This window comes from Bos taurus, chromosome 13, assembly GCF_002263795.3.
Source record: "Bos taurus isolate L1 Dominette 01449 registration number 42190680 breed Hereford chromosome 13, ARS-UCD2.0, whole genome shotgun sequence".
Lineage (NCBI taxonomy): Eukaryota > Metazoa > Chordata > Mammalia > Artiodactyla > Bovidae > Bos > Bos taurus.
Window position 1 is genome coordinate 35,467,413 of NC_037340.1, and position 23,846 is coordinate 35,491,258.

Sequence of the window (23,846 nt, forward strand, 5' to 3'; positions counted from 1 at the left end):
TGAGGACCCAGGATGAGGCCAGGTAGATGGGGGTACTTGATGTTCTTCTCCCAATGAGGAGACTAGGACCCAAGAGGCAGAGGAAGGCCTGTCCCTGGCAGGGTCCCTTTGACTCTCTCTCTGGAAATTTAAGGCCTTGACCTCACATTAGAATTAATGAGGAGTTAAAAAAAGAAACCTTCAGGGAGCCTGATTAACACAAACGAGCCAAGCTTGGGCATCAGTATTTAAAAAAACCTCCCAGGGATGCTCCTGTTCTGTGAGGGTTGAGGACCACTGCTCTGGCACAGACTCTAAGCCCGCCCATAGGACCCCAGGCTGTCCTCCCCCTGGGGGCTCCTCCTCCTCCTCCCCCTCCTGTGGGTCACTGGAGCTGGGTTCAAAGGGCTCCTCAGGACTGCTTTTTCGGCAAAGCATCCTGTGTTAGTCCTCCTGGTAGGACCACAAGAAGTTCCAAGTCCACAGAAAAATCCCAGCTCCTGAAAGATTCTCCTCATATCTGTCAGCTCCCTGCTGCCTGCACAGAACATTACTCTGGGAGGTTTTTCTTTCTTTCTTCTTTTTTTAATTCCAAGTTCCTGGCAGCCACTAAAAGTTCTCAAAGGCAGAAGCTGACTTTGATAGACTGTCAGTGGAGTTGAAAATTGCAACTTTTAACAATTTTCAAAACCCTCACTTTTCTGGTCTGTCTTTTGCTTTGGATATGAGTGTTAGTTGCTCAGTTGTGTCTGACTTTTTGCAACCCCATGGACTGTAGCCCAGATCTCTTCAAGAAAATTACAGATACCAAGGGAACATTACATGCAAAGATGGGCTCAATAAAGGACAGAAATGGTATGGACCTAACAGAAGCAGAAGATATTAAGAAGAGATGGCAAGAATACACAGAAAAACTGTACAAAAAAGAGCTTCACGACCCAGATAATCATGATGGTGTGATCACTCACCTAGAGCCAGACATCCTGGAATGTGAAGTCAAGTGGGCCTTAGAAAGCATCACTACAAACAAAGCTAGTGGAGGTGATGGAATTCCAGTTGAGCTATTTCAAATCCTGAAAGATGATGCTGTGAAAGTGCTACACTCAATATGCCAGCAAATTTGGAAAACTCAGCAGTGGTCACAGGACTGGAAAAGGTCAGTTTTCATTCCAATCCCAAAGAAAGGCAATGCCAAAGAATGCTCAAACTACCACACAATTGCACTCATCTCACATGCTAGTAAAGTAATGCTCAAAATTCTCCAAGCCAGGCTTCAGCAATATGTGAACCATGAACTTCTAGATGTTCAAGCTGGTTTTAGAAAAGGCAGAGGAACCAGAGATCAAATTGCGAACATCCACTGGATCATTGAAAAAGCAAGAGAGTTCTAGAAAAACATCTATTTCTGCTTTATTGACTATGTCAAAGCCTTTGACTGTGTGGATCACAATAAACTGTGGAAAATTCTGAAAGAGATGGGAATACCAGACCACCTGACCTGCCTCTTGAGAAACCTATATGCAGGTCAGGAGGCAACAGTTAGAACTGGACATGGAACAACAGACTGGTTCCAAATAGGAAAAGGAGTATGTCAATGTATATTGTATGTATATCGTCACCCTGCCTATTTAACTTCTATGCAGAGTACATCATGAGAAACGCTGGGCTGGAAGAAGCACAAGCTGGAATCAAGATTGCTGGGAGAAATATCAATAACCTCAGATATGCAGATGACATCACCCTTATGGCAGAAAGTGAAGAGGAACTAAAAAGCCTCTCAATGAAAGTGAAAGAAGAGAGTGAAAAAGTTGGCTTAAAGCTCAACATTCAAAAAACAAAGATCATGGTATCTGGTCCCATCACTTCATGGGAAATAGATGGGGAAACAGTGGAAACAGTGTCAGACTTTATTTTTTTGAGCTCCAAAATCACTGCAGATGGTGATTGCAACCATGAAATTAAAAGATGCTTACTCCTTGGAAGGAAAGGTATGACCAACCTAGACAGCATATTCAAAAGCAGAGACATTACTTTGCCAACAAAGGCCCGTCTAGTCAAGACTATGGTTTTTCCAGTGGTCATGTATGGATGTTAGAGTTGGACTGTGAAGAAAGCTGAGCGCTGAAGAATCGATGCTTTTGAACTCTGGTGTTGGAGAAGACTCTTGAGAGTCCCTTGGACTGCAAGGAGATTTAACCAGTCCATCCTAAAGGAGACCAGTCCTGGGTGTTCATTGGAAGGATTGATGCTGAGGCTGAAACTCGAATACTTTGGCCACCTCATGGGAAGAGTTGACTCATTGGAAAAGGCTCTGATGCTGGGAGGGATTGGGGGCAGGAGGAGAAGGGGACGACAGAGGATGAGATGGCTGGATGGCATCACCGACTCGATGAACATGAGTCTGGGTGAACTCCGGGAGTTGGTGATGGACAGGGAGGCCTGGCTTGCTGTGATTCATGGGGTTGCAAAGAGTCAGACATGACTGAGCGACTGAACTGAATTGGACTGTAGCCCACCAGGCTCCTCTGTCTGTGGGATTTTCCATCAAGAATACTGGAGTGGGTTGCCATTTCCGTCTCTGGGGGAATCTTCCTGACCCAGGAATTGAACCTGGGACTCCTGCACTGCAAATTCTTTACCATCTTTGCCTTTCTTTGGACAGCCTGCTGGATACGCACAGTGCACTTCATGGGCCTGCGTGCCACCCACCCCACCCCTCCTCCAGCCCCTAGAAGTTAATGCAGCACCTGACACTGTGTCCCTCTCTACCATCACAGCCTGGCAATTTAAAAACTCTCACTGTCCTGGTTCTGTCCACTCCCTGGCTCAGCCCTTTGGCCTGACTCCACTGCCCGGGTCAAAAGTGTGGCCTCAGTGCCCAAGACAGGAGCTGCAGTGCCCAGAGGCTGTGCCCGCATCACCTCGCTCTCCCGCTTTCCCCTTCTCCACTTCCTCCTCCAAAACCAGCCCTTCCTCTGCAAAGATAAGGCTCTCTTCTCAATTTTTGCATCCCCTTCCCTTGATTCCCATTTCCCTTTCTTCCTAATGCAGGCGGCCCTTTGTGAAGGGAGGGGGCGTGGGTTTTGCACAAATATTTAATCTTTTCTAATCTGCCCTCTGCACTGCCTGTCAGTTCCCGGGGCTGAAACCGCTCTGTTTGCTTTAGCTGGTAACAGGATACTGTTTTGAAAACTGATGCAGAAGTCCGATTACTTATGAATCCTGGCTTTATTTTGCATGAATGCTTTTCAAGGCCAACTATAGATTTATTTTTTCTTCCCTGCCAAGAATTATGCTGCCAGTGGGGGCGTGGTAGTGGGTGGGTGGGGCAGCCTAGAGATGCCTTTAACTTTTCACCCTGTGGGCTGGAAATCCAGCAGCGCGGCGCAGACCTGGTGAAACAAACTCGGCCTCTGTGTTGCTGGCGGGTTCCGTCAGAGAAGATCTCCCCCTCTCCCTCCAGGAAATGCATTGTTTCACCCAAAATGTAATTCCACCTACTGAATTATCTGCAGTCCCTGTTAGAAATCACCTGTTCAACATACTGAAGAAAGAACAGTGTATCAATAGAAATAGAATAAGAATAAAGGAAGCCCTTTAGGGAAGCCCTGGTCGCTCAGCGATAAATAATCTGCCTGCCAATGCAGGAGGTACAGGTTTGATCCCTGGGTTGGGAAGATCTCCTGGAGAAGGAAATGGCAACCCACTCCAGTATTCTTGCCTGGGGAATCCCATGGACAGAAAAGCCTGGCGGACTACAGTCCTGGGGTCACGAAAGAGTCAGATCTGACTTAGGGACTAAACAACAATAAACTGATTTTTATTAAAAGGGTGGTTTGTGCCCTGTGCTTCTAAGTGTGAAAATATAAGTTGCTCAGTTGTGTCCAACTCTTTGCAACCCCATGGACTGTAGCCCGGCAGGCTCCTCTGTCCGTGGGTTTCTTCAGGCAAGAATACTGGAGTGGGTTGCCATTTCCTTCTCCAGGAGACCTTCCCAACCCAGGGATCGAACCCAGGTCTCCCGCATTGCAGGCAGATTCTCTACTATCTGAACCACCAGGGAACCCCTATGTGCTTCTAACATTGTGACTAATCCCCACCACAGCTGTGTATGTCAGATATTATTCCCACTTCACAGGAGGTGAAACAGCATGGTAACAGCATGGTCAGGTTTTTCAGAACAGCACCCACTTTAAATCTCTTCTCTCAATGTCAGACCAAATGGCCTAACATATATAATTGTTTGGAAAATGTGACCCGATATCATATTTTTCTGTTGAAGTCACCCCAAAAGTGGTCAAGGAGTCTGTGGAAACATAGACCTCATAAAATTATGGACTGAGAGCTTTTGGTGAAGTTTGGAGGAGAATAAGCAGTGGGGAAAGAAAGAGCCCTTTGCAAAAATTGGCCTAGAATCCAGACCTGAAAATGCTCCTGGTTAACCCAAACCTGCAGTAATAAGGGAAAGAGGAAATGAATTATGGGACAGCGCAGTCACTATGGTGCTGTTCTCATGGATCACAGAGATTTTAGAAAATATTAATTGGGGGAAACCTTGGAGCATAGTAAGTGAAAAGCGTGGCCTACAAAAATAAAGCTCCATAATTCCAACTTTATAAAAAATAGAAAAAAAAATGGAAAGAAAGCCAGAAGCATTAATGGTAGTTATCATTAAGTAGTTATCATTGAGGAGAATATTTTTAAGGTTTTGAAGAATAGTTTCTATATGTTGAATAATGAGTATGTATACTTGTGAAAACCAGAGATCACCCGATAAAGGGACCATAAGCCAGGGAAGGCAAATACCACGGTTCAACGTTCATGGTTTCATTTGGGTTGTCAAGGAAGCACAACCCATCAACAAGGAAGTCTCATGGTCAAAATTGTTCAAGTTGCAGCCTCAAATATATTCTTTGTCTTTCTGCCCCTTCCCTTCTCCAGTGAGACTGTTCATTACCACCTGGCCTTCTGACCTTTCTGCTGTTACAGAAGGATCAACTGACACGGATGTGTTGTGTCTCTGTGATTCAGATGGTTTGCATGTGCCTCTTTTCCCCAATCTCCTGAACTGTAGAAATAACTGGATATGAGGCAGAAAGAAAACGAGGCAAAGATATGGTCACCTAGCCAAGCCACCGTGCTGTGTAGCTGCCTTGAGGTCCCTAGAGGAAGCTCATTGCAGTCCAGAAACTCTGCTACAGTTGGGGTGACCATGCATTCCCCTGCACTCCCAGGCTCTGGCTCTTTTGGAAGCTGGTTGTGTGAATTTCCATCCAGGACATCATAGCCCATCAGGAACTCCTAGCAACCTGACCCTCCATGGAGCGGCTGCCCCGGATGACGGTGAAGTCTGTCATGCTTTCTCAGGCCATGTCTACTCTTCAACTGAAAGAAATGATTTTCATGTTTTAGATTTTTTTTTTTTTTTGATGTCGTTGTTAGGAGAAACTGAAAATCTATTTCCAAGTGCCTTAGAAAATGTAGAAGGTAATATAGATCTTAGTTGTTTATGTTAATATAATTTTGTTAAATAAAGATAATTAGGGAATAGGAGTGACGGCTTCCTTGGTGGCTCAGATGGTAAAGAATCCGCCTGCAATGTGGGAGAACTTGGGTTCAATCCCTGGATCAGGAAGAGTCCCTGGAGAAGGGCATGGCAACCCACTCCAGTATTCTTGCCTGGAGAATTCCATGGACAGAGGAGCATGGCGGGCTACAATCCATGGAGTTGCAAAGAGTCAGACACAACCGATTGAATTTCACTTTTAGAAACTATAAAAGGGAATGTAGATCTTAGTTCTTTATTTTAATATAATTTTATTAAACAAAGATAATTAGGGAATGGGAGTAATATTTTCCTCTTGAATTTCAGAGGGCATTGATTGTGGAAAATTATCCAAGACCATGCATTTTTTATCCTAAATTATTATTTATGGAAACGCTAAATGAAGCACTGGAGAGAAATAGTAGGTTTGCATGCTTAGAACACTTATGAGTTTTGCACAGAGGTCAGTCAAATTGTAGGGCCAGCCAGTTTCCCTTCATTTTGGATTTCAAAACACTTTTTTTGTTGTTGTTAAAAAAATTTTCCTCTAGTCTTTGAATGACTGGCACCTGGTTCCGTGCCCACCTAAGTCGTTAACATGGTACCACTGGTTTTAACAATGCAGGAGATTTGGCCAAGAATGGGTACTGTGAGGTGGATGAATGACAATAATAATGGAAAATACATATTTATGGACTTTTACAGGGACTGATTATTAATTTAGTAGAGCTTAATGGACTCTCAGTTTTGCAGATTGTCTTCAGCCCTGTTAAAGAATTGTTTTTTTGATTCTTACATCAGAAGTTTCAAAAGCTTTTTTCCCCTATGCCTTGTAATACCTATTAAATTGTCACAGGATTATGTTTGTTTAGACATATATAAAAGTTTATTTGTTTGGCAAGTAGCATTCAGATTTTTTAAAGCCTATTCCTGTGAGAAAAGCCTGTGGATGTGAAATGAGCCAATAGTAAAACCCAGGCAGTTGGCAATGAGAGAGTGTTTATGGGTTACTTTGGTACTATCATAAAACCCATCGACCTGACTAGTGAGGACTTCCTTCCAACCGGGCAACATATTTCCAAGCATAACCATTTTTCCAACAAACCTCAAGTTAGTGCATTCTCAAGGTCAGATTGCATTCAACTTGACCCTAAAGTTCTAACAAGACAGCCCAACCACTTTTAACTCTAGCCAGGACAGAGAATGGACAAGACAAAACTCAGCATAGCAGAGCTGCCCAAAAGAGAAACCGTCTCTGCATGGAGCAGAAAGCATCCTGGGAATATCTTTGGGATCTGGGCTCCTCAGCCCACAATTCCAGGTAATGAAGTATCTTTTAGATAGTCAGGTCAGTTTCCAGACCAAACTAATAAAATCTGTAGGTCTAAGTCTAGAAACAATCTTGTTTTGAGGATGTAAGTGCTTTTGATAGTGATAGTGAAGGTTGCTAAGTCGTGTTCGACTCTTTACAGTCCCATGGACTCTGCCCATGCGGATTCTCCAGGCAAGAATACTGGAGTGGGTTGCCATGCCCTCCTCCAGGGGTTCTTCTCAACCCAGGGATCGAACCCAGGTCTCCTGCATTGCAGGTGGATTCTTTACTGTTTGAGTCACCAGGGTTTTTGATAGATTAAACTTAAATGGATGTTGGAATACATGGGGAACACTGGAGCTAAGAGCTGCAACTTCAGTATTTGGTCCCATTAGAATGTCTCTCACAACTGCCTGGAGGAAGTGGGAACATTCTCTCCAGGACAGTTGAGCTGAGAAAGGGCTATACATCCAATGACGAGGAGAAGGACTCAATGCTCCAGGACAGAGGTCAGCAAACTATTGTCATTCCTCTAGTGTTCCCCTGGACCCGGGAATTGTATTTTTAAAATATGCAGCCATAAAGAAGAGAAGTTTTTTTCTCCTAGGACTAGAACATTTTATAGGTTACTTTTCAAGTCTTAACCTTGTGCTATTATGACATCATTGAAACTGAGTCAGGGTGAAGTCAAGACATTTAAATGGAAATATTTATTTCCTTAAAAATATAGCTTAACTTTCGCTCTCCAACTTTGAGAAGGACCATCAGGAGGATGGAGGAGAAGATGACATGACCACTCTCACTAGGGCCTGTCATGAAGCATCCTTGGTACTGTCCAGTTCATGAAACCTCACATCCCTTTTTCCACTCAGACAGGTCTCTGCCCTCACAGTTCTTCTTCCAGCCTTGCCTGGGGAGGAGAGGGAAGAAGGAACAACAGAGCAAAGTGTGACAGCCCAAATGCTCTGAGGCTCAAAAACCATAGACAAGTAACCCACTTAACCAGCAGTGCCCAGCGTTTAGTGCCATTTGTTTCTGGTCCTGATCCAAGTCCTGATCTAAAGACTCCATCTTTTTTGCCTTAAGACTTCCCTCTCCCTGGTTTTCTCCTAGTCTATATGAGCCTCAGCAACAAGCAAACAACTTTTATAAGGATGGGGCATTTAGTTAAACATCCACATCTCTTAAAATTTGGGTTCTGCAAGTGAGTGACCCAATCAGCAACGTTCACAAGAAAACACAGCCACAGAGAGCCAGTGGGCACTGGCTAAGCCATAGCTCACACACAACCTGGAGAAGTTTCCTGTCAATTTCTCATGTAACCGACATGGTTATTTTCCTCTCACTGCCACTGACTTCCCGAATCTTATCCAAATTTAGAGCAAGCTCGAGCTTTTTCTTCTGGTGTATTGTCTTCACTGATGCTCTCCAGTTCACATGAGAAAACAGCCCTCTCTTCATTGTTTGGAACATCTTGATATGAAAAGCAATTGCAAATAATTCTGACTCCCTAACCCTCTACTCCCCATACTAATCCCATGTTCACTGAATACCCACACAGCAATGGAGGATGACATAGATGAGGTCAAGTGGAAATTGCTGGACCACTCTGCAGAGGGGAACTTGTTCCCATCTCCTGCAGCTTTGATGAACACACACACAAAGGGTTTCACCCATGTCAGCTTGTCTCCCAAGGAAAGACTCTTACCAGTAGTTCATGCCATCCGTTTCTTTAACAATTTTCTTGGCACAGATAATTGCATCCGTGAGGTCATCAGTCATCAAGGCTGTAAGAGAGAGCAGTAGAGGGTTAGCTGAGAATTTGCTGTTGGAGGAGGGGAAGCCCAAATCAGATTTTCTTCACTTTTCTCACTGCATTTTGGAGCAAGAGGGTTGGAAGAACTATGAGCTGTCTCCTTTTTTTTGTTGTTGTTCCACTTCTTCACAAAGAAAAGATTGTTTTTGTTTCTAGGCCATCCACATCTTGAAGTTTAGGACTCTTTGACAGAGGAATAGACCAGCCCTGAAAGGCTTTTGGAAGTGTGTTTAGGGAAAACACAATAGGAAAAAAAATTTTTTTTTTGGAAATGTGTTTAGGTAAAACACAATAGGAAAATGTTTCTGTCCTAAAGAAACATAAAAGCTGGACAGGACAGTAGTGTTTTCTTTACTCATGTTAATTTGGCATGTAAGATCTCCTTATAGGTAATGATTAAACTTCCATTTATTGTAGCTTTCTGTTTTGTGCATTAAACTTTTTTTTATACCCAAAGTATTTTTCACATGAAGAAAACTTTAAGCTTTATGTGAAACCTTTGCCTTTATTACTTTTTCTATGGCTTTCAGACATAACAAATCTTTCAACTGAAACTGTATTAATTCATATCACTTCACCAGAAGTGACCTCAAAATCCTTCTCAGCACGAATATGACAGGAAAAGGCAAATAAACAAAAAAGCCCAACGTCATTTCTGTTTCAGGTTGCGTTCTCCAGAAGTATATGTGGAGGTGAGTTTGGGGTGCAAGGTGTTTTTGTTAGGGATCCACACCTGTAGAAGAATGGGGGGAAGCAGCAGTGGGCAGGGGAGACTGTAGCTGCGATCTGCAGAGGATGTTCTGCTAGACCTGCACACAGAGAGCAAGGCTCCCACTGGGGGTGAAGCGGGTTGCTAGTCTGGAGACGCCGTGCACAGGTCGGTGGGAAGGGTGGGTGCTGCAGGCCCAGGCTGTGCAATTCATGGAGAGTGTCTGTCAACGTCCCACTGTGTTCTACCATTTTGTTGTCCAAGTGAGATGTTTTGCAAATACCAAAAAACAAACAACAACAAGTTGCATGGAAGCGTGAATTTCTTTAGGAAAATATATTAAAGGGGTAGGGGGCGGGGGAATAAAGAACCTGGCTCTGGGCTAAAATGTGGAAACACAGTGAAATCACCACAGTGGGGCAGCAAAGGGGCAGAAATGAGCCCAGGGAGCACGTATGTACAAGGACCTGAGCCAACAGTGGCTTCTGCTCAGTGTTCAAATAGACAATTCTGTTTAGTCACACATGGATAAGGAGAGGGTTCTGTTGAATATCAAACATCATTCAAGAGAATCTTTTATTCTCCCCCATCCAACAACAGAAAACAGCAACAATCTACATGAAAAAGAACCAATTCTATTTGGTGGAGTTCTGCAAAACCCCAAAATTTACATCTCCTTGTCCTTTCTGAAGTAGCAACAGCCAACTCAGATACCAGGCTGGTAGGAGAAACAGAGATTAATATAGGTGGGCTATACTAGGTATAGAAGGCAATGACTGCTTCCTTAAAGTCTATTTTAATAAGGACTAAGTTATTGGAGGGAAACAAAAATGGCTATTATATTATTATATGCATGTGTGTGTGTATACATAGATATATTTATATCTCTATATAAAAAATACTATGTCCAAATAATTTGGGGAAGGTTGACAGTAATTTGAGGCACATGGTCTGGTCTGGGATTGAGAGGAGGACTAGCTTCAGTAGATGGGCATGAAGTGCGTGTATTTTGTACACACATGAGATGCCACCTACGTTGCACACACACCCCAATGCTAGCTTGTTTCCAGGTTTCCATGACGAATAGCCCTACTTCTGTAATCTATGGGACAGAATGACATTGTCCCTAATTATAGCCTCTCGGGCCTGAGGCTGGGGGAAGACAGTCATGGAGGGTGATTAGGATATAAAACCAACATCCTGTTTTCTATTTTAAAGCTTTCCCTAAAAATCCCAAGCTCTTTTTATGAGAAAACAGATATGACTGATCCTTCACCTCTAACTATAAGCCATCTAACATTTTAATTTCTGAGAATCCACTGTTGTCTTGCAAATAAATATAAATTTAGCCCACATTTCAATAATTGTTCATTGGACAATATTCAGTTAGTAAACTGCACATAAAGTCAAGCTTGGCCATGATGCACTAGAGATTTTCTCTCCTACTGTAACAGCTAGACAGCTAGACAATAGGGAATGAATGCAGAATCTTTGAGGGATAGAAACCAGATGAGGTGAGCCTTGGGATTGCTGTGACTTTCTGCCCAGAGGCACTTTCCAGACCACAAAGGTAGAATCCAGGCAGGCTATGGCAATGTAAGTAGAGATCAGAGGCCAAGACAGTTGGAATTTGTGGACAGGGGCCCCTGTGAGGAAGGAGCCACCCAGGACTGTGCCAGAACTCTGCAGAGAGAGACCTCTGAGTCTTTGACTGAAAAACTCCATGAGTAAGCAGAAAACTGCTACCAGGAACCTTAGCAATTGCAGGGCTCACGTGGGGAGTCGTGATCTGTTACTGGCCAGAGGAGAGAGATTTTGCTGAGCCCTTGTTTATTCAAGAGATGCTATAGATAAATACCTTGATAGTAAGGCTGCACGAGCCCTCCCATAAAGACTGCTCTAGAATGTACCGGACCAGAACTAACTACTTGCCAAGATGAACTTCAATAATCCTTAAAGGAACACAGCATAATCCAGACACTCAACAATGTAATATACACGCAGTCTAGTATCCAGTAAAAAATGGATCAAATGTACAAAAAGGTATAAAAACATAATTCACAGCCAGAAGAAAGACCTAGAAATGACAGAGATGATTGAATTAGATAAGAAATTTAAAACAGTGCTTATAAATATGTTTATTGATAACAAGGACTTATAGGAAAACATCAATCAAATGAAAGAAATAATATAATTACCTGGCATTGAAAAAATACAATATCTGAAATGAAACATTCAGTTGCTGAATTTAATAGATCAGGCACTGCACAAAAATGATCAGAGATCTTGAACATAAAATGATTGAAAATAAAACACAGAAAGGGAAAAGGTCTGAAAAAAAAGAAGAGTCTCGGTGACCAATGCAAATACAAAAATGATCTAGGATATGTGTTATTAGACTCTTAGAAGGAGAACGTTTAAACATTATTCACTCAGGGATCCAAAATTTTAGTGAATATCAAGCAAAATAAACATGAAAAAATAGGCATTTGTGATCAAATTGCTAGATATTGTTGATGAAGAAATTGTAAAAGGGGATGGAGAAAAAGGACATGATACACATAGGGAACTCAAGTGAGAAAATCACTGATTTCTCATAATAAACAAGTCAAGCAGAAGATAATGGACATATTTAGTAAACTGGGAGAAAAATATGTCAGCTTGAAAGTGAAAGTGAAGTCGCTCAGTTGTGTCCATGGACTGAAGCCTACCAGGCTCCTCCGTCTATGGGATTTTCCAGGCAATAATACTGGAATGGGGTGTCATTTCCTTCTCCATCTGTCAGCTTAGAGTTTTATATATGTAGAAAATATCTCTTATAGAAGAAAATGCAATATAGACATTTTCAGACACACAAAAGCAGGAAGATGCTTCCTAGAAGAATTCTACTCCAGGAAATTGTTCAAGGATGTTCTTTAGGCTGAAAGGAAATAGTCCTTAACTGTGTCCAAACGAAGGCACCAAAGGTATAGAGAATGTTGTAATTGGTAAATGTGTGTGTGCTTAGTCGTATCTGACTCTTGTGACCCCATGGACTGCGGCACGCCAGGATCCTCTGTTCATGGAATTTTCCAGGCAAGAATGCTGGAGTGGGTTACCATTTCCTTCTCCAGGGCATCTTCCCAACCCAGGGATAGAATCTGAGCCTCTTGCATTGGCAGGTGGATTCTTTACCACTGAACCACCTGCTGCTGCTGCTAAGTCTCTTCAGTCCGCACAGTGTCCGACTCTGTGCGACCCCATAGACGGCAACCCACCAGCCTCCCCCGTCCCTGGGATTCTCCAGGCAAGAACACTGGAGTGGGTTGCCCCTTCCTTCTCCAATGCATGAAAGTGAAAAGTGAAAGTGAAGTCGCTCAGTCGTGTCTGACTCTTCACGACCTCATGGACTGGAGCCTACTGGGCTCCTCTGTCCATGGGATTTTCCAGGCAAGAGTACTGGAGTGGGGTGCCATTGCCTTCTCCGACTGAACCACCCGGAAAGCCCCAAATGATAAATATTATGGTAAATATAAAGAGATCCTTCTCGTCTGAACATTTTACTTAAAAGTTAGTCATTAAAAGCAAAAATAATAAAAAATTTACTGTGTCTATACATGTTGTGAGGTGTAGAGCATGCATGTAATGTATGTAGAAATGCATACATCACGCTTCCCTGGTGGCTCAATGGTAAAGAATCCGCCTGCCAATGCAAGAGACACGGGTTTAATCGCCAGTCTGGGAATACCCTACATGCTTTGGAGTAACCAAGCGCATGTGCCACAGCTACTGAACCTGTGCTCCAGAGCCCGGGGACCACAACTTCTGAGCCCATGACTACAACTACTGAAGCCCATGCGCCCTAGAGCCCATGCTCCGAAACAAGAGAAGCCACCACAATGAGAAGCCTGAGCATAACTAGAGTAACCTCTGTTTGCTGCCACTAGAGAAAAAGACCACACAGCAACAAAGACCCAGCACAGCCAAAAATAAATAAATAAAATTATTTTTTAAAAGCATTGTGAAGTGTATAACATGTGGAAGTAAAAAGGATGACAACTTAGCACAGAAGACATGATGGGTAAAATTGAACCACAATAGTATAAAATTCTTATGCAGCAGATCCTTGAAAAACATTGGTTTGGATTTTTTTTTCAGTGAATATATTGGAAACATTTTTTTTGAGATTTGTGACAGTTTGAAAACACTTGTAAACCACATAGCCTAGAAATATCAAAAATTAATAGTTAGATATGTCATAAATGCATAAAATATATGTAGGCACTCAGTTTAGTTCAGTCGCTTAGTTGTGTCCAACTCTTTGTGACCCCATGGACTGCAGCACGCCTAGGCTTCCCTGTCCATCACCAACTTCCAGAGCTCACTCAGACTCATGTGCATTGAGTTGGTGATGCCATCCAAACATCTCATCCTCTGTTGTTCCCTTCTCTTGTGTAGGCACTAGTCTATCCTTAATAGGCACAAGGTGAGTGATTATTTAATATAAAACTAACAATGTGTAAGCTTCCTTGGGCTTCCCTAGTGGCTCAGACGATAAAGAATCTGCCTGCAGTGCTAGAGACCTGGGTTCAGTCCCTGGGTTGGGAAGATCCCCTGGGGAAGGGAACAGCTACCCACTCCAGTATCCTCGTCTGGAGAGTCCCATGGACAGAGAAGTCTGGAGAGCTACAGTCCCTGGGGTCACAAAGAGTCAGACACAACTGAGCAACTTTCACTTTAGCTCCCTTCCTGTTTTATAACTTTGCCTTCAGAGAATTAAATCACCATACAGTATGTCTCTTTCTCTCATTTAAAAATGCAACAATGCTTCCAATACTTTATTATGAATATGACTGCAATACTGCATGCCATAAAAATTTTCTAGCCATTCATTAGAGTATAGGCTGGGCTATTGTGAGGCAATTGTATTGATGGCACTAGGCAATCATAAAGTGATCATATTGTTGCTTCTTGGTTATTAATGCATGAATCATTATACCTATAAATATGAATTCCTTTTTCACATTATCTTTTCATTTTAGTAATGAAAAGATAGTAATAGATAGTCCAGTGTTAGTAATATATATAACATCTACAGTGTTTTGTATCATCTAAAATATCTAAAACAAAATTGATGTGGGTACTGACAGATAATTCATCTTACAAACAGGTGATATAAGCTTACAGAATCAATACATATGATAGAGTAAATGTATTTTCTCTTCCTTATCATTTTCTTAATAATGTTTTTTTCTCTAACTTACTCTATTGTAAGAATACAGTATATAATACATATACAAAATATGTGTTAATCATCTGTTTATGCTGTTGGTAAGGGTTCTAGTCAATGGTAGGCTTTAGTAATACCTTGTTCAAGTGTCAACTTTATTATATGTGAAGTGGCATAATGTTATTTGGAGGTAGAAAGTGATGCATATTGTAAACCCTAGAAGATATGCTAAAAATAAAACAGAAATAAAGTTAATAAGGGCTTTCCTGGTGGCTCAGATGGTAGAGAATTAGTCTGCAATGCAGGAGACCCGAGTTTGATCCCTGGATTTGGAAGATTCCCTGGAGAAGGGAATGGCTACCCACACCAGAATTCTTGCCTGGGAAATTTCATGGACAGAGGGGCCTGGAGGGCTACAGTCCATGGGGTCGCAAAGAGTCAGACACAACTGAGAGACTAATTAAGCATGCACACATATACTTAAAAAGCCAGTGATAGAAATAAAATCAAATATTGGAAAATATTCACTTAATCCAAAAGTCAGGAAAAATAAACCAAGAGTAGATGGATAGATGGAACAAATAGGAAACAAATAACAACATGGTGGATTTTAAAGTAATCATATCAGCAATTATATTAAATATAAATAATCTAAATCAAAGTTCAGCACAAACTATGGCCCACAGACCCATCCTCCATTTTTGTACATAAAGTTTTATTAGAACACAATGATGCCTATTCATTTCTATACTGTCTGTGGCTGCTTTTGTGCTGTATGACAAGTTGAATAATTACGAAAGAGACTATATGGCTCACAAAACATAAATTATTTATTATCTATTCCTTTCATAAAAAGATCCCTGATCTAAACATTCCTGTGAAAAAGCAGAGATTGTTGGACAAGCTCTAAAAGCAGCATTCAATTATATGCTGTCTATAAGAAATTCATTCTAAATTAAATATACCAAAGATATTAATAATAGTTGTTTTCATTTTGCTGTATAATCTCTGCTTTCAACAAATTACTTTTATCTGGTTTTTGTTGTTGGTGATGGTCTCATTTTCTCATGCCAGTGACAGCCTATGAAGTCTAGTCATTGGCAGATTTCTAGTTAGCTGCACTTATTTAAGAGAAGGATGCTAAAAAAAAAAAAAAAAAAAGCTGATTAGGAATCCAGTAGAGAGGTGGGGATTTTCAACTGTGCATCTCACTGAGGGAGATCTAGCTAGTTTGTTCACTGGGAAGCCCCCACTCAGAATCTAGTTTTCCTTTTCCTCTGTCTGGATTCCCTAGACTAGGGTCTTCTCTTCTGGAAAGACTAGGCTGGCTGCCATCGTTCAGGGATCAGAGTGGAGGGAGGTAACTGGAACTACAGGAACTTGACTCCCTCTTAGGATGGAGCTCTCACACTCAAAGCTTGGTGAGGTTCCTCAATGAGAGAATTTCTACCTATTCTGTCCAAGAGAGCTCCAGTAACTTGCCAGGGTTGGGAGGCACAGTCAATAGATGAATGGAATCAGGAGATGAGTCAGCTGCTGTTTAACTGACTTTCCACTTAATCATACCGTTTTTAGCCTGCCTTCAGCCCAGTTTCTGGAAGTAGCTGATGTTGCTGATTTCTGAGCTCTTTTGGGATCCTGTGGTTGCTTTTTGGCTTTCCCACGGTCAGCTTAGGATTCAGATTTCTCTAATTGCTAAATTAGTCACCATTAGTCCTCTCACTTTCAGCTTGGAACAATATTTACACATCCGACCGCCATATTTAACTGGAAGACTCTAGTGGCAAGCTCATAGGGTATGCTAATGAGATTAACCAGGAAGGGGAGGGTTTTTAAAAGTCCTATCTGTAGAAAAGTGAAGGTATTAAATGTTTTAGTCTGGGAGATAAGATTTGGAGATGAGAAGTACCTCCTAATCATCATTTTCAAACATTTGATAAGTTGAAGGCAAAAGGAGAAGGGGGCAGCAGAAGATAAGATGATTAGATAGCATCACCGACTCGATGGGCATGAATTTGAGCAAACTGCAGGAGATAGTGGAGGACAGAGGAAACTGGCATGCTACAGTCCATGGGGTCACAAAGAGTCGGACAAAACTAAGCAACTGAACAACAACAATGTATAAAACAGAGAAAATTGGTTTTTAATAAATCCAGAAGGAGAAACCAGCATTAATGGGAGAACACTATGAGGAGATGGATTTTGGCTCAACAAAAGAATGTTCTAAAATAAAGGCTGACCAAAAATTGAGTGGTTGACCTCAGGAGGTAGTGAGCATTCCACAGTAAAGTAGGAGCAGGGACTACTAATTTATTAGGTAAATTAACACAGTGTGCGGTCATTCATACATTCACACTTGGTTACTGATTATCTTGTGCATGTCTACGAGAAATTAAAAATTTATTTCCTGCTCTTAAGGAATTTGCTGGAGAATATTTTATGGCTCCTTGTCTTCAGTCTTTTGACCTTCCCTCCATTGATTTAGTCAATGAATATTTCTTGAGCTCCAATGGCCAGGGAGCATTCTAGGCATTGAGAATGCATCAGTGATTGAACTAGAACTCCTGCCCTCATGGGGTTTGCATTCTACAGGTGAGCAAACAAGACCGTCATTTACTTTGCTTCATCCTTCTACTGCTGTCTCTTGCATGTTCTTCTCTATACTGCCAGCCATGACCATCATTCTGGTCTGTTTATTTCTCACCTCAACAATTGGAGGGGCAATTAAATTGTCTCTTCTTTAATCTCTCTCATATCCAGCTTGCATATTCATTTTTCTGAAGCAATGCCACTGACCCATTCTGATTTCCTAGTGTGGGCAGAAATCAGTGCACTCTCCTCAGCTTGGGTTCAAGGCCCTTCATGGTCAGGTAGTCATCAAACTTTCCAACCACATGTCCTGTTATATTTTTATGCACGTTTTTGCCTTTTTTGTTCTCCTTAACTGGAATAACACTTCTCTATCCTTGAATTTCCAAATCTTATCTATCTTCCAAATATTAAATAAAATATCATGATGTCTATAAAGCTTCCCATGATTTTATTAATAACATCTCTTTCCTCTGAATCTCACACCTGTTTACAGTCATTTATATAACTTTGCATAAGCATTCTTCCTTAACACCAGAATTCATGTCTGAAGAGTCCTGCTATGCTCAATTCTATGCCCACATATATTTCCTGAGTGATTAAAGAGAAAGACTTAGAAATAAATTCTAGCATCATTTCTACTGTTGAAGAAGTGCTGTGTGAAGTGAATTTGTCTCATTCTGTATAAAGAAGCTTCAACTGCATCTTTTGAGTGGATTGCTTATGGAAAGCAGCTAGCAAACAGCTTTCTCCTTCTTAACGAACATATTTAACTTCTCTATGCATGGAAGTGTAGTCAGGTCATTTGTCCAGGCCCCTGTTTTTGTGGTGGGCTTCATAAAACCCACCCTGGATGGAATAAACCATCTTTGGACAAGTTGACCACAAGGTTGTGAGTGCCACTTTGGGGAACTCTTGAATAATTTATAATAATTTATTTACAGACCCACTTGCACATCTGAACTTCCAAATTTTGGTTAAAGCAGAAGATGGGTAGATATTCCATGGTCAGCTTCCCTGTCTGTTCCTAAGGATGATATTTGCGGAATCAAAAGCCTACCTGAGCAGGCCACGTGACAGCGGTTTTTCTCTTGTAGCTTTGTACTTCTGCACCACGTGTCGCTGTTTATCTGAAAGATGCCATAGTCGGTGCTTCCGTCCTCCAGTTGGGTCTGAGCCGTGGTGTTGTAGTGGCTCTCATAGTAGGCCATGCAGATCCCTAGAGGGGAAAAAAAGCCAGGAGTGTCAATAAAAGAAATTCATCGTTTCCTCCTACCTGCTCTTAGGGGAGAGTTCCCTTATAGGTATTACACCAATGCTTTGCTCCTGACACGCCCTGGGGAGTGTCAGGGCAGGTAGCACACCTGAGAGGCACAGGCTGGGCAGGGTGGCACACCTAGTCAGCAGCTGACCCTGGACCAGACTAAGTATCAGGTCTGCCCCTTGCAATGCCAGCAAGAGGGAGCTGTTTTCTCCTTCCCTTGCTGATGTCAATCACACAGGACTCCAGAAGTGAGGACAGGAGGGGCAGGGAGGGGGAGGGAAGCTCTGGAGAGCAGTTGGGGAGGACATGTGAATAGCCAGCAGCCGTCACTGGTGGGGCAGAGCAAGGACAGGCTGGAAGCCAAAAGAAGTGGATATGGGAGGGGCCTTTGACATCTCAAGGAAGAGTTAAAGGGCAGGAAGAGAACAGGAAGGGAGAAATCTCACAGTTTCCAAGGCTAAAGCCTCGGTAATTGTCCAGGCTGGCCCTCGAAAATATTTTTGCCAGTTTACATCGAGTGTAGACTTTGGGCTCAACGACTGTGACCAGGCAGCCCATCAGGGCCAAAATACCAGCAGCCTTCATCCCCAGGCCTGTTGAAGGCAGAACCTGTCAAGAATAAGAGACCACATCAGACAACCCTGCTTGATTCCCAAGAAAGTTTCTCGCCAACAAGAACTTCCAAATCTGCCAGCCTGAATGTGTCCTGTCACTTGTAAACACTGAGAACCAGCATCAGGGAAAACCCAAGTGCCAACAGTACATAGTACAGGGAAGGAATGATTGCAGGCTCTCTAAAACTTTCTACATGATTGTGCGTGTGTGTTCAGTTACTTCAGTCACGTCCAACTCTGTGACCTAATGGACGGTGGCCCACCAGGCTCCTCTGTCCAAGGGATTCTCCAGTCAAGAATACTGAAGTGGGTTGCCATGCCCTCTTCCAGGGGATCTTACCAACCCAGGGATCAAACCCGAGTCTCTAAGTTTCCTGCATTGGCAGGCAGATTCTTTACCACTAGTGACACCTAGGAAGCCATTCTACATGCTCAGTTCAGTTCAGTCGCTCAGTCATGTCCGACTCTTTGCGACCCCATGAATCTCAGCACACTAGGCCTCCCTGTCCAACACCAACTCCGGGAGTTCACTCAAACTCACGTCCATTGAGTCAGTGATGCCATCCAGCCATCTCATCCTCTGTCGTCCCCTTCTCCTCCTGCCCCCAATCCCTCCTAGCATCAGAGTCTTTTCCAATGAGTCAACTCTTGGCATGAGGTGGCCAAAGTACTGGAGTTTCAGCTTTAGCATCATTCCCTCCAAAGAAATCCCAGGGCTGATCTCCTTCAGAATGGACTGGTTGGATCTCCTTGCAGTCCAAGGGACTCTCAAGAGTCTTCTCCAACACCACAGTTCAAAAGCATCAATTCTTCGGCGCTCAGCCTTCTTCACAGTCCAACTCTCACATTCTATGTGCTACTTTCTAGTAAATGCTAAGCTCCCGGGACCTGGCAAGGAAGGGAATCAACCTTCCTCTACTGATGTCCAGAAAGAATCCACAGAGGGTGACACATTTCTCGGATTCCCCATTAACTCTATGACTAGAAATAACCAGAATACAATGAGGTAAGCATCACTTGTACACGTGGAATCAGACATCTCGGTTTCAACCAGAGATGGATATACAAGGGTCTTCATAGACAACCTTAAGACTTATTGTTGGGAGTTTATTGAAGGGAGAAGAGTTTTTTAGAAGACAGGAAATGTTTTATTTTTTATCTTTATTTTTAAAAAACCTTTTAATTTTACATTGGAGTATAGCTGACTACCGGGCTTCCCTGGTGGCTCAGACAAATAATCCACCTGCAATGTGGGAGACCTGGGTTTTATCTCTGGGTTGGGAAGATCCCCTGGAGGACGGCATGGCAACCCACTCCAGTATTCTTTCCTGGGGAATTTCATGGACAGAGGAGCCTGGCGGGCTACAGTCCATGGGGTCACAAAGAGTCAGACATGACTGAGCGACTAAGCACAGCGCAGCACATAGCTGATTAACAATATTGTGATAGTTTCAGGCGGACAGCAAAGGGACTCAGCAATACATATACATGTATCCATTCTGAAGGTAGAATATTTAGCACCTTATCTTTCCTCTTTTTTTTTTCCCATAACTCATTATCTCCTTTTTCTCTTGATACTTTTCCAAACATGGGAATGTTACTTCAAAAATATCAGTGTTATATTGCAAATGCAATATAGTATTTTTCTGGGTTCTTCCATCACTGTTTCATGGGTCCCCCAAAAAGCTTGGTGTCAATGGCAAGCAAGAAGGGGACAAATGACGATGAGTCAAAAGAGGAGAAAGTGCTGGTGGTGGGAGGACATAAAGGGACTCCCACCTAATCATTTGAAAAGTAAGTAGGATCAAAAAGTCCATGCCTTGCTGGCTACTGGTTTTCCAGAAGTGATTCTTCTTCCAGAGAAATTTGTCTTCCCCAAATAGGTCAACCTTGCTGAGATGAGGGTGGAGTGACATCTCTGGTAACTGCTCCTGATTCTGAACCTGACATTCATACATACTTTCATCCAGTATCATTTTCTAGACATTTCTAGAGTTGTTCATTTCTCCTCATGGAGCTAAGTTTCCCAGTTGAGAGGAGAGGCTAAGAACAAGGCTGAATATTCAGCAAGGCCAGAGGGGAATCATTATGGGGGCTTTAAGATAACTGACCAATAAGGTGACTACATGCCAGATGGGGTGTCTAGATACATACTGGTGAGTAGCAAGGGTCAGTAAAATAGGTCTGCTTTTTGTAAGTAAAGTTTTATTAGGATACAACCATACCCATCTAGTAATATATTGTATACGGCTGCTTTTTACAGTTGAGTGTTGTGTTGGAAATTGTATAGACCACAAAGTCTAAAATATTCAGTATCTGGACCTTTATAGCAAAGCCCCCTGATGTATAGCAGGGAACTATACCCTAGCACTGCGCCAGGCACCGAGAGGGAGACCAACGAGGTATATGACACAGAGTTTACAAATCCAGTTGGTTTCTATCCCTTATCTTTAGACTCTCACTGGTCTCAAGCAAATCAAAATAAAACAAAAGCCCACAGCAGTGGTGGCCCCAAGTACAACATTCTACATCCTTCAAGCTGGGGGTTTCCATTGTTGATTCTTTGGGACAGATGGCTTCAACAGAGTGATTTTAGTCAGTCAGTCAGTTCAGTAGCTCAGTCGTGTCCAACTCTTTGTGACCCCATGAACCACAGCAGGCCAGGCCTCCCTGGCCATCACCAACTCCCAGAGTTTACCCAAACTCATGTCCATCAAGTCGGTGATGCCATTCAACCATCTCATCCTCTGTCATCCCCTTCTCCTCCTGCCTTCAATCTTTCCCAACATCAGGGTCTTTTCTGACGAGTCAGCTCTTCGCATCAGGTGGCCAAAATTTTGGAGTTTCAGCTTCAACATCAGTCCTTCCAATGAACATCCAGGACGGATTTCCTTTAGGATGGACTGGTTGGATCTCCTTGCAGTCCAAGGGACTCTCAAGACTCTTCTCCAACACCACAGTTCAAAATCAATTCTTCTGTGCTCAGCTTTTATAGTCCAACTTTCACATCCATACGTGACTCCTGGAAAAACCATAGTCTTGACTAGATGGACCTTTGCTGACAAAGTAATGTCTCTGCTTTTTAATATGCTGTCTAGGTTGGTCATAACTTTCCTTCCAAGGAGTAAGTGTCTTTTAATTTTATGGCTGCAATCACCATCTGCAGTGATTTTGGAGCCCAGAAAAATAAAGTCAGCCACTGTTTCCATTGTTTCCCCATCTATTTGCTATGAAGTGATAGGACCAGATGCCTTGATCTTTGTTTTCTGAACGTTGTGCTGTAAGCCAACTTTTTCACTCTCCTCTTTCACTTTCATCAAGAGGCTCTTTAGTTCTTCTTCACTTTCTGCCATAAGGGTGGTGTCATCTGCATATCTGAGGTTATTGATATTTCTCCCGGCAATCTTGATTCCAGCTTGTGCTTCATCCAGCCCGGAATTTCTCATGATGTACTCTGCATATAAGTTAAACAAGCAGGGTGACAATATACAGCCTTGACGTATTCCTTTTCCTATCTGGAACCAGTCTAGAGTGATTTCAGTTCAGTTCAGGTCAATCGCTGAGTCGTGTCTGACTCTTTGCGACCCCATGAATTGCAGCACACCAGGCCTCCCTTTCCATCACCAACTCCCGGAGTTCACTCAAATTCATGTCCATCGAGTTGGTGATGCCATCCAGCCATCTCATCCTCTGTCATCCCCTTCTCCTCCTGCCTCCAATCCCTCCCAGCATCAGAGCCTTTTCCAATGAGTCAACTCTTCCATGAGGTGCCCAAAGTACTGGAGTTTCAGCTTTAGCATCACTCCTTCCAAAGAACACCCAAGACTGATCTCCTTTAGAATGGACTGGTTGGATCTCCTTGCAGTCCAAGGGACTCTCAAGAGGCTTCTCCAACACCACAGTTCAAAAGCTTCGATTCTTCGGCACTCAGCTTTCTTCACAGTCCAACTGTCAAATCCATACATGACTACTGGGAAAACCATAGCCTTGACTAGATGGACCTTTGTTGGCAAAGTAATGTCTCTGCTTTTCAATATGCTATCTAGGTTGGTCATAACTTTCCTTCCAAGGAGTAAGTGTCTTTTAATTTTATGGCTGCAATCACCATCTGCAGTGATTTTAGAGCACAGAAAAATAAAGTCAGCCACTGTTTCCACTGTTTCCCCATCTATTTCCCATGAAGTGATAGGACTAGATGCCATGATCTTCGTTTTCTGAATGTTGAGCTTTAAGCCAACTTTTTCACTCTCCTCTTTCACTTTCATCAAGGGGCTTTTTAGTTCCTCTTCACTTTCTGCCATAAGGGTGGTGTCATCTGCATATATGAGGTTATTGATATTTCTCCCAGCAATCTTGATTCCAGCTTGTGCTTCTTAGGTCTTATTAAAAGGGTACCTTCCCCAGAGACATGCCTCAGGTGATTCTGGAGGAGAAACACCATTCTACTTACCTAATCAGTGATTAGGAGCTCACACAAGCTTCCCGCATCCCACGAAGCCATTCTGATCCTGACCAGGCACAAGTGATCTTGGCCAAATGAAGGACCTTTCTGTAGAGCTTTAGAGAAAGAAGAATTCTTAGCTCTTTTGTTTCCAACTGTCAAGAGATTCTAGAATTCTATTTCTTGGGACTTATATGATAACTACATTTAGGGACAGACAACTTCTTTTTCTTCTTCTTCTTCCTCACTTCTCAACTCCACTGAGGCCTCCCACCTGACTGAGAGCTTGTTTCTAAAATAACAGCCTCCAAACTTTATCATAAATCCCATCAGTAAAGAAAATTAATTGTGTTTCCCCTGTAGGTATA

General features: G+C 42.6%; 1 protein-coding gene across 1 annotated transcript; it reads right to left on the minus strand.

Moving 5' to 3' along the window:
• Nucleotides 1-7,531: 7,531 nt before the first annotated feature.
• LYZL1 (lysozyme-like 1) lies at nt 7,532-23,547 on the minus strand. The gene is given in 5 exon segments (NM_001077910.1): nt 7,532-7,746; nt 8,545-8,623; nt 18,220-18,378; nt 18,870-19,032; nt 23,488-23,547. Coding segments are annotated over 4 exon segments (447 nt in total). The 5' UTR covers nt 19,009-19,032; nt 23,488-23,547; the 3' UTR covers nt 7,532-7,676.
• Nucleotides 23,548-23,846: the final 299 nt, after the last annotated feature.